Source organism: Fusarium keratoplasticum, chromosome 8, assembly GCF_025433545.1.
Source record: "Fusarium keratoplasticum isolate Fu6.1 chromosome 8, whole genome shotgun sequence".
Taxonomy (NCBI): Eukaryota; Fungi; Ascomycota; class Sordariomycetes; order Hypocreales; family Nectriaceae; genus Fusarium; species Fusarium keratoplasticum.
This window is the reverse complement of record NC_070536.1, coordinates 2,203,087-2,215,600: the sequence shown is the minus strand read 5'-3', so window position 1 is coordinate 2,215,600 and position 12,514 is coordinate 2,203,087. Positions and strand designations below refer to the sequence as shown.

At 53.5% G+C, this 12,514-nt stretch overlaps 3 protein-coding genes across 3 annotated transcripts; 1 reads left to right on the top strand and 2 right to left on the bottom strand.

Moving 5' to 3' along the window:
* Positions 1-1,073: 1,073 nt before the first annotated feature.
* Positions 1,074-4,516, bottom strand: NCS57_01049600 (TRNA wybutosine-synthesizing protein 4; the record flags this gene model as incomplete). The annotated part of the gene is made up of 7 exons (XM_053060241.1): positions 4,433-4,516; positions 4,147-4,370; positions 3,723-4,093; positions 2,632-3,662; positions 1,945-2,580; positions 1,577-1,873; positions 1,074-1,520 (listed from the first exon to the last, which is right to left on the bottom strand). Exons 1-7 carry the CDS (start codon positions 4,499-4,501, stop codon positions 1,074-1,076), a joined length of 3,075 nt encoding a protein of 1,024 aa, XP_052910635.1. The 5' UTR covers positions 4,502-4,516.
* A 945-nt stretch (positions 4,517-5,461) lies between these two features.
* NCS57_01049500 (Autophagy-related protein 18) lies at positions 5,462-6,993 on the top strand (the record flags this gene model as incomplete). The annotated part of the gene is made up of 4 exons (XM_053060240.1): positions 5,462-5,522; positions 5,591-5,745; positions 5,797-6,899; positions 6,960-6,993. The coding sequence occupies 4 exons, from the start codon at positions 5,462-5,464 to the stop codon at positions 6,991-6,993; spliced, it is 1,353 nt and encodes a 450-aa protein (XP_052910634.1).
* An 801-nt stretch (positions 6,994-7,794) lies between these two features.
* Positions 7,795-9,936, bottom strand: NCS57_01049400 (uncharacterized protein; the record flags this gene model as incomplete). The annotated part of the gene is made up of 2 exons (XM_053060239.1): positions 7,795-8,102; positions 8,157-9,936. The coding sequence occupies 2 exons, from the start codon at positions 9,934-9,936 to the stop codon at positions 7,795-7,797; spliced, it is 2,088 nt and encodes a 695-aa protein (XP_052910633.1).
* Positions 9,937-12,514: the final 2,578 nt, after the last annotated feature.

The following is a 12,514-nucleotide window of genomic DNA, read 5'->3' as shown; positions in this document are numbered from 1 at the left end:
ATTCTGAAGCGCCACCAGCCAGGCCTCGGCCATAAAGTTCTCATTGAGCGGCATAATGCCTGTTCAGCGGGCAATCTCAGCCTGTCGGTGAAAAAGGCGTGCTGAGAGTCTGGTCCGGCCAGCAAACCTCGGACATTGTCGGCGGCTGACTTGCAAGTTCTCTGGGTTCCGCACCCAACTTTCTTCTTTGTTTCATTTCTTTCCATGGCTCCGCCCAGCCCATGTCGTGGCAACGACATCCCGCATGAACTTGTTTCCCGTGTCTTGAGACCCTCTGTCACTTGGCCATGGTACGATATGGCCCGCCCAAAGCAGCGTGTTTGCTTCTTCTTCTGGGCCTGAGTGCTGGGTGGATGGAACTCTCTCAGCATTGGCCCCGTGCTGCACGCTTGACCATCTCTGCTCCATAAGAACTCGGTCTCGACCTCGCTCCGCCCTATGGATTGGCAGGTTAGATTTTGCTTTGCTTTCGTGATCTGGGCGCGACGGGGGAGGCGATACTACCATGGATCTGATCTCGATGATTGATTCGTTAGAGGCGGGTCTGGCCGGGTTTTTTACCCGTCACTTTTTATCGTATCGCATCTTGAGAAAAAATGAGATCGAGGGGAGCATTCGGGGTGGATCTTCGGACGCGCGGGCAACTCTCGATTGATGTCGTGCAAGAGAAGAGCACGGCCAGGCTCTGGCTCACTAACAGCCGAGGCATCCAACTTCTGCAAGGGGCGCCAAGCTCGTCTTGGTCGCCAAACGCTCAAGGGGGGCTCCTCGTCCTCCATCGCAAAGCCAAATCGCGCTCTGACCTCACCGCAGGTGAAAACCTTTCCGCATTCACAAAGTCTGACCGTTCCAAACGGGCACTCATCAGGAACCCGTGCGCGGCGTAATTCATCCACAAGGTTTCGGCAAGCTTATGCAACCTGGCTATTCCCACTCGAGATTGGCGTCGATTCTGATCAAATTTCGGCGCCGCCTTTGCCTGCGTAGATACGTACTTGGGCAGCTCTATCTCCGATACCTGGTCACACACACACTCACACACATCCTTGGGACCTGTCATCTCTCCGTCAGCATCAGGCCTGCTCGTGCAACAGCTCATCTGCAAGTCGAGCAAGGTAGAAGTGACGAAGTTCAGGGGGCAGCCGCTCAAAGCTCTTGGCTATGCGTGCGACGTCCTGTCTTCCCTTCTCGTACGCCGCCAGATCCCTGTTCCCATACACATCCCGGCCTGTTGAATACCCGCCCTCCAGATCGCGGAAGAAGACGTTGACTGCCACGCTCAAATCCGCCGTTGGGGTCGCCGTGTGAAACCACATGGCAGGGAGGAACAGGACGTCGCCCGGATTCAGCATCGCCTCGTACGGGTGAGTCAACGCTAGCTGGTGCTGGTCAAGGGCAGAAAAGACATCCAGGCTCGAACTTGAGGCACCAGGCGCGAATGCCAGATGCCTGACATCAGTAGGTGGGAAGAGTATCATGCGTTTCGAACCACGAATCTGCGTGTAGACGTTGGCCATGACCTGCAGGGAAACTGTTAGCCAGTTCATCTCAACCTCCCCAGGGGTAGGTAACTTGCATCGTAGTGCAACCACATGTTGGCACGTCCAGATATTCTCAATACGGAGCTAAACAGTCGCTCAGTGATGTAGTCGAGCTCCGTCGGAAGCCGAAAATCTTCTGCGAGGGAGGGAAAGTCCTCTGCAAGATTCGCTGGCGCCTCGGAGGGCTTTTCTTCTGAGAGAGCACGGAGGTATAGCCCCTCTCCCCTTGCTGCCTTGCCCATGAACTCCTTGAACGTTTCAGTGACGTAGCGGAAGTTCTTGGAGTTGAAGTCCAGCTTGCCCGTGGTGGTTTGGCACTCGTGGACGATGACCTGATAATAGATGCCCTTAGTACGACCACCTTACACATGATTCTCCGAGCCCACACATGGATTTAACATACCTCTTTTGTCTCGCCCAAACGCTGAACCATATACTCTGGCGTCCACTTCTCCACGCATCCTCCTAGGTCCAGCCCCTCAATGATGACTGGCTTTCTTTCTCGGATCAGCTTCTCCATGCTAGTTCCCGACTTCAACTGAACGCGCGGTATCGTCGTGATCGTAGCTTTGCCTTGCGGCATGAGTCGGTCTGCTCCATCAGTACTGGGATGCGTGAGCTTGGGCGAATCCGCGTAACCAATACTCAGTCGCTTGCAGGTGGTTGACTGTAGACCAGAAGTGTCGGACACGACATTCGTAAAGTCAGCCGTGTAAACACCTGTGTCCCAGAATGTTCCCATCGAGAAGCATGTAGCCCCTCCGCCAACAATGACGAGACGAGAATTCAAGGAAATAACCGAAGATCCAACCATAAAGGGCAGTTCCTCAATTTTGTCGCTCAACATCGCCGCAAACGTAGTAAGTCGTCCTCCAGAAAGGGAGACACAGGCGACCGACTGTCCTTGTGAAGATGGGTCTTGTCCGACACCACCGCACAAGACAGTCAGGGGACCTATATCGACAGACTGGGCACCGAACACTGATAGTGCCCACGCATGTTTGTCGAAGTCTGTCACACTCTCGAAGTGAATAGATGGCTGGGAAAGAGTGTCAGTAAAGTTGGACCAATACTTCGTAAACAAACCCACCTCGGTACCAGTAACCTCAACAGTCCAGATATAAGCGTTGTTACTGATTTTCCCATCTTCCTTGATGCCTCCGCATAGCAAACCTTGGAACGTTCCCGGCTTGCTCGCCACGTCGACTGAAGTAGCAGCAGAGGAGCCAAAGACAGAGTCGGGAACAACGCCTGAGACCGTACATTTAAGCCACCCTTTGACGGGATGGAAGATAAAGTAGTCGGGTGATATCTTGGATGGCCCTGTCTTGCCACCGAAAACCAAAGCAAGAGACGAGTTCGGTAGGCGGACAGTAGAGTGCCTGAAAAGTGAGACGGGAAGGTCAAATGTTTTCTCCCAACTGTTGGAGACTTGGCTGAAGAGCCAACAGTCTGTGAAAGCTCTAGACGGTGAGGCACGGCCTCCAACCAGCAGGACACCAGATGATCCAAGATCTGTGAGGGTGTGACACAATCTCGCGGACGGCCCGACGGGAGCCATCTGGAAAGGTAGGCTGTCCGCTTGAACTGAATACACATCGCAGGAATCAAGCCTTGCACTTATCCCCATTCCCAAGGTGTTGAGCAAGTATTGGTCTCCTTCTGCACTGGTAGCCATCATTGGGGCGCCAAACCGACGTTTTGGTGCTCCTCGGGAACCGAGCGCGTTCATGTCCACCTTGACAACCCGTTCAGGGGTAGGCAATGAGCTGTACTGCCCAGCAGCTTGGTCGCTTCTGGGGTAGGCCGTGGCATGCATGACAAAATAGTGCCGCGAAAACAGGACAAACTCTTCCCACTCATCAAACGGCTCGATATCGTCAAGCGCAGCCCTTTCGGCCGAACTGAGGAATACCTCGCTGTTCCAAGCTTCCCAGAGGTCCCAAATATCAACATGGCCCCAGCCTCGGGTTTCGAACCGCTGCCGCTGGCTTTCAAGAGTCTGGTACTGGTGGACTGACTTGAGCGAAGTGTTGAGTTTGTTGAAATGGCTCAACATGGTTCTTGCGAAGGGATGCTCAGGGCCATGAGGGAGAATTTGTTCAAGGAGGCAAAACTCGGCTATAAATCATCAGTGTCAATGCAATGAAGTCTTGAACAGAAAGGGGATAATAGACACACCTTGACCAATGGAGCTGGCCCACTGGATGAGAGCGTCGGCCGACGCCGTGTCCATGTAAGTTATCGAGACCTCAGCAACAAAGAGCACTGAACAGTCAGATAGGGGCAGGAATGTTTCGAGGCACTGGCGCAAGGCGTCAAGCTCCCGCAGGTCACATCCAATCTGGCAGTATTTGTCACTGCGGAGAAGCACATGGTCTGTATCTTTCTCGCTGATGTAGGGTTCAGGCCCAAGCAGCTCCCTGAGTTCTGGTGTTCCAAGAACGATTGCTCGCTTCTTTCGCATCAAATCAGGATAGTCAACGTCAAGGAATATAGTGTCTTCGCAATTGTCTCCATAACGATGGTAACACTGCCAGGGAAGAACATCGCTTTCAGGGAACAGTAAGTGTCTGTTTAGGTTGAGCTGGGCTTGGTTACTCACCTTCCGCAGCCTAGGTTGATAACAACCTTCTTACGGTCAAGTTTGGAGGATGTGATGAAGTCACGCACAATCACATCAATAGCCCGTAACCTCAACCAGTATCCCCGGTTAATGAGGGGAGCTCTCCGTTGGAACTTGGGAACGAAGTAGCGGAAAAAATGCAACTCGTGAGGGTAGTAGAGTCGTTCGACGCTCCGCTTAGAGACGATGCTACTACTGTTTGTCTAGGGGCACCATCAGAAACCTCTGTCAAAGGACCGCTCAGATATATATGTGTGTATCTTACTCCCATGATCAGGTCATCGAGCGCCTGAGTCTTGGTCGCCCGTAAGGCGACGGGCTTTTCTTTCACCATATCCGTTAACCTGAGATTTTTCTCCGGGGATTTGTCTGGCAGGTGACCTCCTTTTGAAAAATTGGTTGACGGCCTGTTGACTCACACCAGACAGCAAACATTTACTGGAGGTTGTGAAGACTCAGAAAATGCTAGGCAATTGTGTATCGGCGTGCGCGATGGGTCCACCGACAGGGTGCTAACTTGCATCCGGGGCTCTCGTTAGCGCATGTACGTGATATGTACCGCCTGCCTCGGGAATCGCCTTTCAAACGACGATCTCGGGATAGTATCATTCGAAATCGTACAGAATTTCTGTGGTGTTGAAAGATTCACCAATCGTCTAAGCTGATCGCAGTTGCCGGTTGTGTAAGGCATTCAGTCACCCAAACAGAGCAGGTGGTAACTGAGGAAGGTTGGTAGCGTGCCTTCCCCCTCCTCGGTCCTCAGCCTCCACCCCACTAGCTTTCCAGGTTCCCTGAGCTCCGACTCTCCGTCCTCCGCCATCACTTTCATCATCATCGCCAGTTCATACTTGGACGTCTATTGTCGCAGTCTCCTCCCTGTCTCCGTATTTTCTTGACACTTCTCTTACGCCTACCCCCGATTTTCGTAAAGCTCCGCGATCGCCACGGCCTTGGGCCCGCCAACAGCCTCCGAGAGTTGCCCCGGCGCAGTCCTCATCGCCTGCTCTTCCTCCCAGCCTCTCGATAGCAGCCTAAGCTAGTTCAACCAACACTTGGCTTCACCAACCTCGAGACCGCCTCCTTGGGGCCATGATCAGCGCGCTGGCCTAAGGTTTCTTGCGCGATTGTTCTGCTTACGGGCTCTCTCGTCGCATCGACCCAAGGCGGTTCTCATCTCGCGACCTCGATTCCACCCAGGGTCTCCTCCGGATCGCGACTTCGTGTCCGGCCAACCGAACGCATACATCCGACCGAACCTGCCCCGTGCCGACTCCTGCTAGCTTTTCATCCCATCATGGCGAACCCAGTACTCAATTTTATCACCTTCAACCAAGACCACAGCTGTCTTGCTGTCGGTAGGTCTTGCGCCTGGCTGGTCTCCGCTTCCTGGTCCAACTAACCTGGGATTTCCTCTCGCCGGCAGGCACCTCCAAAGGGTTTCGCATATATCATACAGATCCTTTCTCGCGCATTTTTAGCAGCGATGAGAACAATATCTCCATTATCGAGATGCTCTTCTCGACCTCTCTTGTTGCGCTCGTCCTCTCTCCCCGGCATCTAATTATACAGAATACCAAGGTATGTGTCTTGGATGACCATCTTTGACAACATAACTGATATGTCCTTCAGAGGGCCTCTGTTATTTGCGAGCTCACCTTCCCTTCTGCTGTTCTGGCTGTCCGATTAAACCGAAAACGCCTTGCCGTCGTCCTCGAGGAAGAAATCTATCTGTACGATATTAGCAACATGAGCCTTCTGCATACCATCGCCACGTCGCCCAACCCAACCGCCATATGCGCCTTGTCGCCTTCTTCCGAGAACTGTTTCATCGCTTATCCGCTACCGAAACCTCGGGAGGATCCCGATGCGCGCCGGCCTGCTCACGCTCCTCCACAGTCGACCTACGTCTCCCCTACGTCGGGCGAAGTCCTCGTCTTTGATACCGTTGCGCTGAAGGCTGTTAATGTCATCGAGGCTCACCGTTCGCCGCTGTGCTCTATCTGTCTCAATAATGAGGGAACTCTGCTTGCCACGGCTAGTGAGACGGGGACTATTATTCGTGTGTTCTCAGTACCCAAGGGCCAGAAGCTCTACCAGTTCCGACGCGGCACCTATCCTTCCACCATATACAGCATGTCCTTCAACCTCAGCTCCACTCTCCTCTGTGTATCCTCAACCTCGGATACAATCCATATTTTCCGCCTCGGGGCACCCCCCGGAAACACGACGCCAGCAGGTGCGCCCATCGAACCTCTTGGATCTCAACGACAGGACCGCTGGTCACGGGCACGGAGTTATGATGACCCCGAGTCTCCGGGTAATAGTACGGCAGACTCGTCTAAGAACGAGTCGGTCGACCTGATAGGGCCTGGAAATAACGGATCAGGCAGCAGCAATTCTGGGCATCGAAGGCAGAGTGGCTCGTTTAGCAGCATGCTTCGCCGTTCTTCACAGATTATGGGCCGCGGTGTTGCCGGCGTCATGGGATCCTACTTGCCGCAGTCCGTCACAGAAATGTGGGAGCCCCTGAGAGACTTTGCTTATATCAAGATCCCCAAGTCTACAGTTGCGCAGGGTCCTACGCGGGTGATGCCTGCCGGACCCTTACGCAGTGTTGTGGCGATGAGCAGCAGCAGCCCCCAAGTCATGGTTGTCACTAGTGATGGCGGTTTCTACGTCTACAATATTGATATGGAGCATGGCGGAGAGGGCTATTTGGTTAAGCAATTCTCGTAAGTGCTCTTATGGCTTTGACTCTAGTTATTGGCATGACCTGACTGACATTTCCCCAGCGTCCTAGACGATGATAACCGCGATGAACGATAGGAGATGGTTCCGCTGAACACCCCTCATTACTGAATGGCAGAATTACCTTTTTTGGCGTTTTCCCTCTGTGGGGGTGGACTTGGTTGTTTTCAGTCCCCAAGCTCTTCTTTTGGGGCAAGGTATCGTCTTCTTAAATACCCTTTACCTGCTATTCCTATTCTTTCTCCTGTTGACCGGTTGGCGAGGAGAGGTGTTTGTGTCTTTTGAGTAGGCGTCACTTCGCGTATCAGGCTGGGGAGTTTATACATGTCACAGATAATCAACCAGTAATAGCTCGTCTCGTCCTTCGAAATCAATAATTCAACCATGACAACGGTGTAGTTGTAATAGCAGGTACATAAACATCGATCCGTGGCTCTCATAGCCGTCGTGATTCATCAACATTCAAACCCAAATCCCTGAAGACGGCAAAAAAGCACATGAGAAAACAGTCTTCTGCCCTGAACGCCCCATACACAAGCCTACAGGGACTTTTTCAGACTCGTTAAACAAAGCGCCCGCATGTTTCCCAATTTCTGGTTCCTGTTGATCTTTCCCCGTCATTCGTATGCTGATGACGGTGCGTTCATGACACCACAGTGTGTGTAGCCAAGTTCCCCTTGGCGGTAAGCAGCACTCTAAGCAAGCACGCCAGGTGCTTAAGCGAGTCCGCGCCCGCTATGATGAGGATAGATATGAAGTCGAATATGCTGGGTGGGTGGCTCAGTCCTCTTGATGCTGGGTCATCCACCGGATCTCCCACTGGATCTAGAGACTCTTTCATAGAAAGCGAAAACAACAAGGCACCAATGATGCTCCTTTTCACCTGGAGTAGGGGCGATTCATGAGGGCGATTTCTCGCGCAATCTCCCCCCACTCCAGTGTTCTCTTGACCTCAGCGTCAGGGTCACCGTCCTGCTGAAGTGCCTCTTCCCACTTCAAGAGCTCGTAGGCGAATCGCAGGTGTGGTTGAATAATTACATTCAGTCGGCGGGCTCGGACAAAGCAATATGCGTGAGGGAACGACATGTTTTTCGCACGCATCACCTCGGCGATGCAGATGGTGGCACTACGGGATACTCCCACCCGACAGTGCACCAAAGTCGCAGTACCATTTCGTCTTCCTCGGTCTATCGAAATATGGTCAGTATGCCTTTACCCCTGTAGCCGCCCTCAGAACTTACCAATAAACTCGAGGCATCGAGCAAATTCATCCGTCAAGGGATCAATGCCGTTGTCCTGAACTCCCTGAACCATGCAGACATTTTCTTCTCCCCATTCTTCCAGGTCACCTTCTCGCCACATAGCCGTTTCACCGACACTCAGAATCTGAGTGATCCCGAGGGCTTTAAGAAGGTCTGGATTGTTTGCGTGGCCCAGATTGCCCAGGTACATGTAGTCAAGAACGCGGCTTGGGAATGACCCATCGAGAGCACCAAACCAGCTCGGCTCATCCCTCGTCAGGTGAGTGATTTCAGTCAAGCTCAACCCGCTACATACAGGGGATTCTCGGAGCAATCTTGGTGTGATGGATGTCAATAGGGCCACGTCGGTTGGGTAGGCAAAGAAATTGCGTTTCTTGGTCGTGTGAAGTTGTAGCCACGCCTCCGGGACAGGTAGACCAGTGCTATAACTAAAGTATGCAATGCCTAGCATGGTCGACTCGGTATAGCCATCGGCGCAGTGGAGGAGAATCTTTCGAGGTCGAACTTCAAAGGTTGGATGATCATCGGATGGCATAGGGGAGTCTCCTTCCGCGTCGGTCTCGTTAGTATCCCGTTCTGGTTCAGGATAAGTACCATGAGCAAGATGGTATATCCATTTACAGGTCTCAAGAATTCCATCTGTTTCGGAATGAGACCATGTCGGTGGCAATATGCTGCCTGACGAGGGGAAGTCGAGAAAACGATGTTTGCCATCGTCGTCGGGGCTCTCTGCAATGAGCTGGAGTGCCAGTGGGTTCAGACGTCCCAGGTCGCTACACTCGATTAGGATATCAAATGCCTGCTCCTCAGGGCTCCCTTGTTCGGGGGTAGGGCCCATAAATACGTTCTTCGAAATTTCCGAGGCCTCAGTCATAGCCCACATCTCCCGCCTCTCCTGGTTGAAAAAGTCGATGACATTGCCAGTCAAGTGCCCCGATGCGTCGATGGCCACGATCTCAGGGTGGTTTTCCTGGAATTTCGAAAACGGGCTTGTACAGACGAAGGTGTTGTACTCGGGCAAGCAGGCCCCCAGAGCTTCATGCTTCTCCCGCCATCGATTCTGCGCAGCCGCAATATCCCACGCTACCTTGCGTGTCTTTGCCAAATCTCGACCATAGACAATTATGTCTGACATGACAGCACTTTTCACCGTCTGAATCTGAAAGTTTCGGACAGAAAAGCCCTCTCGCGGATCCGCCTCGATGAATTCGGGATTGCTACCAGTCTGAAGAATCTCATTAGGGGCAATCGCCCCCTTGAGTCGTGCACAGCTGAGGTCGCCATCGGCCTTGACAAGAGTGATGGTTCTGAGGCAGGAAGGCGTCCTTCTGAGAGCACGTCGTCGAGCAGCGAAGAATGACTGTTGAACATGGTTCTGGGGATGGAGACCATGAAACCACGGAAAGACGAGGGAAGGGTCGGGCAATGGCTGGCGGGAGGCAACGTCGAGCGCCTCAGCTACCTTGGGTGCATCAAGTTCGAAGATGGAGAGTGCGCCAGACTCAAGTCGGCTCAAGTCATCGAGTGGATATAGGGCCGAGATCTGTCGAAGTCGATCATGAGACGGCGGAGACGGTGGCGGAGTATCTGGCTCATCGGGGCGAGCGGGGCCAGTGGGACAGATGGGGATATGCTTATTCGGAACAGGAACAGAACATGGCGAAGAAGAACTGGTGCTGGTTTCGAGGGAGAGGGGCGGGGTGATGGTTGACGAGGGACGATGAGGCGGGATAGGCCGGGCGAGGGCGACGGTAGTCATGTCAGCGACAAAAGAATTATGTTGAATAGGACCCTGATGTGAAGCTGTGTCGGACGGCGTATTTCATAAAATGTATGGATAAGATGCAGTGTGATATACAAGAACAGGGCAGTCGGCCAGACACCTTGTCGAGCAGTTGGGTCAGACGATCAAACAGCAGTTGAGGTCGTATTCAAGTCAAGGGTGCAGGAGATTCTCGGCCTCAGCCACAGGATGCTGGATGAGCGAGAGTCAGGGACTTGGATGCAGATCGAGAGATTGCAAGATGGGACGCACACAGCTTATTTCTTGCTGGAGGCGGGCTCTTGTCGCACATGCCTGAACCCAGGAGAACAGAGAAGGCACGAGAAAACCAGCCACAGAGTCCCCGAATGGAATGGGAGCGACAACAAGGGAGGCAAACGGGCGAGTGTGTTCCAGAGAGCAGAGCAGGGGAACGGCGCGAGACTGGGCAAATGTGCGCTTGTGATGGGTGGTACAAGGTCTTTCCAGGTGTACAAGGTCTTTCCAGGTGCACAATGTCGTGGGCGCCGCAGGAGCAAGGCGAAGAAAGCGAAACTATATCGACCGATGGATGAATCGAGGTTATCGTGATGCAACAAAGACGACAGGAGCAATGAATGCTTTGATGGCAGCAACGGACGAGATCACGAAGCTCTGACGATCGCCGAGGCTTGGCAAAGCGAATCGATCGATTGCCCGACTTGGGAGGAAAGAAATGGGAATTGAGGTGGCAACCGACAACGACGAGACGGGAAGCACAAGGATATTGATAGTGGTGACCCAAAAGACGCAGATGATGGCATGGATGAGAAGAGAGAAGATAAGGACGATGGAGGAGGAGGGAGAGGGGAACGGGTCACGGCCGGGAGTCGGGGAGACGAGGTAGCGGCGGAGGGTGTCTGTCGTTCGTGGTGGTGGTGATTTGGTTTTGGCTCTGGTTTCGGCCTCGTTTGGCCTGCCCAGTTTGCGCGTTGGTTGGGCGATTTGGAGATGGCGGACGCAGATGACGGGTGGTGGATGGTAGATGGCGAATGCTGATAAGGGAGGTGGTCCCTTGGTTAGCCAGCGATATACAGTGTCAGCGCCCTCTAGTCGACGGTAGACGCACGTACACGCATGTACATGCCTCCCAAGGGACGCCCAACCATTAACGAGCGACGCTCAACCAGAGGACACCAGATACGGCGGCGTTTGGATGGATCATCGACCATGGATCACTCAAGAGAACATGCAATGCGGTGATAGTGGCCGACCAGTGACCTGTGAGCCAACCCCAGTGGTGGCTGATGACCCCGTGCACGGGCCAGTTGGGCGAGACCGGCGCCGGAGGGAAAGCGGGGAAGAGGCGCCGAGTCGGCATACCCATTGGCGGGAGCTTGCATTCAAGAGCGGGGGACCTGCTACAGCGCGCGCCATGCTTAGACGATACTGTGCGCAATCGGAACATTGAGCACTGTACACCGTGCGATGAGATGCTGCCCATGCGCCTGAGTTTTGGTGCAGCTCATCTCCCTCGGACGGGACCTTGAGCACGTGAGCAATTGCGGTTTCACAACACGGCAGAGCCGTCGGAGCGGCGTGCCAGGGGCCTGATCAGTGCACCCGTGGACCAGAAGAAGTGAGGTGATGTTGTATTAATGTGAGGCCAGCTATGAGGCGAGGTAATGTGAGGTGACGCTTCAGGGAGATGGAGACAGCTCCTACGGGACAAAGTCAGACAAAGCCGGTGCATTAGCGCGATGCGCTACGGGGGCTCCCATGCCTGCCTTCCCCACTCGACGAATAAACACCAACCGTCTCTTACCAACTGGGAGTTTGATACATGACTCCCAGCGCTTGAGTTGCTCCGTCGTCGCCGAATGCTGATCTTTGTGCGGTTCTGTGCGATGTCTGAGTCTTGTGTCAAATCCCTGTTAACCCAAGCTTGCTCACTAGGTAGGAATCACTGTGCTCTAGTGTTGAACTCTGACGGGGATATTCATCCATGGTCGAGTATGTAAGACAGAACGAGGCTATGTCGAAGCAGACCCCGCAGCAGTAGCTACACTATTGCCCCCCGCGCATGCACAGATCATGACAAAGAGTCGGCAAATACTCTTGGGTTAGGTGTGCTAACGTCGGGAGCCGCATCACAAGATCAAGAACGTCCTGACACTCAGCTGGCTGGACAAGCGCCCTTCTCCAGACTCCCCACCTGAACCCACGGCCCCGGCATCCCACAAGCGTCCCCTTAGTTTAGTAGCGTAACATCACGAACTACCGGCATGTCGTTGCCAGATCGACCTGTCTTGCCAGAGTCAAGTGCGAGTTGCTTGAGACCGGCGTCGACCAATCTAGTCAGGCCTACAGTATTTTCTAGTTGAAGGGAGACAATAAGCACCCTACCACAGACATGTTCAAAAGGCATGGCCATCTAAAACCAGGACACCAACGCCAAGTGCCTCCTTGGTGATGTTGCATCAGCCCCTCACTCCCTTGCAACCAGGTTCGGAAGATCTTGATATCGCTATCTCGTCCAGATCTCACTTGTCGACCACTACATGTCTTATCAGGGGCTAGCAACCATAAACAACGA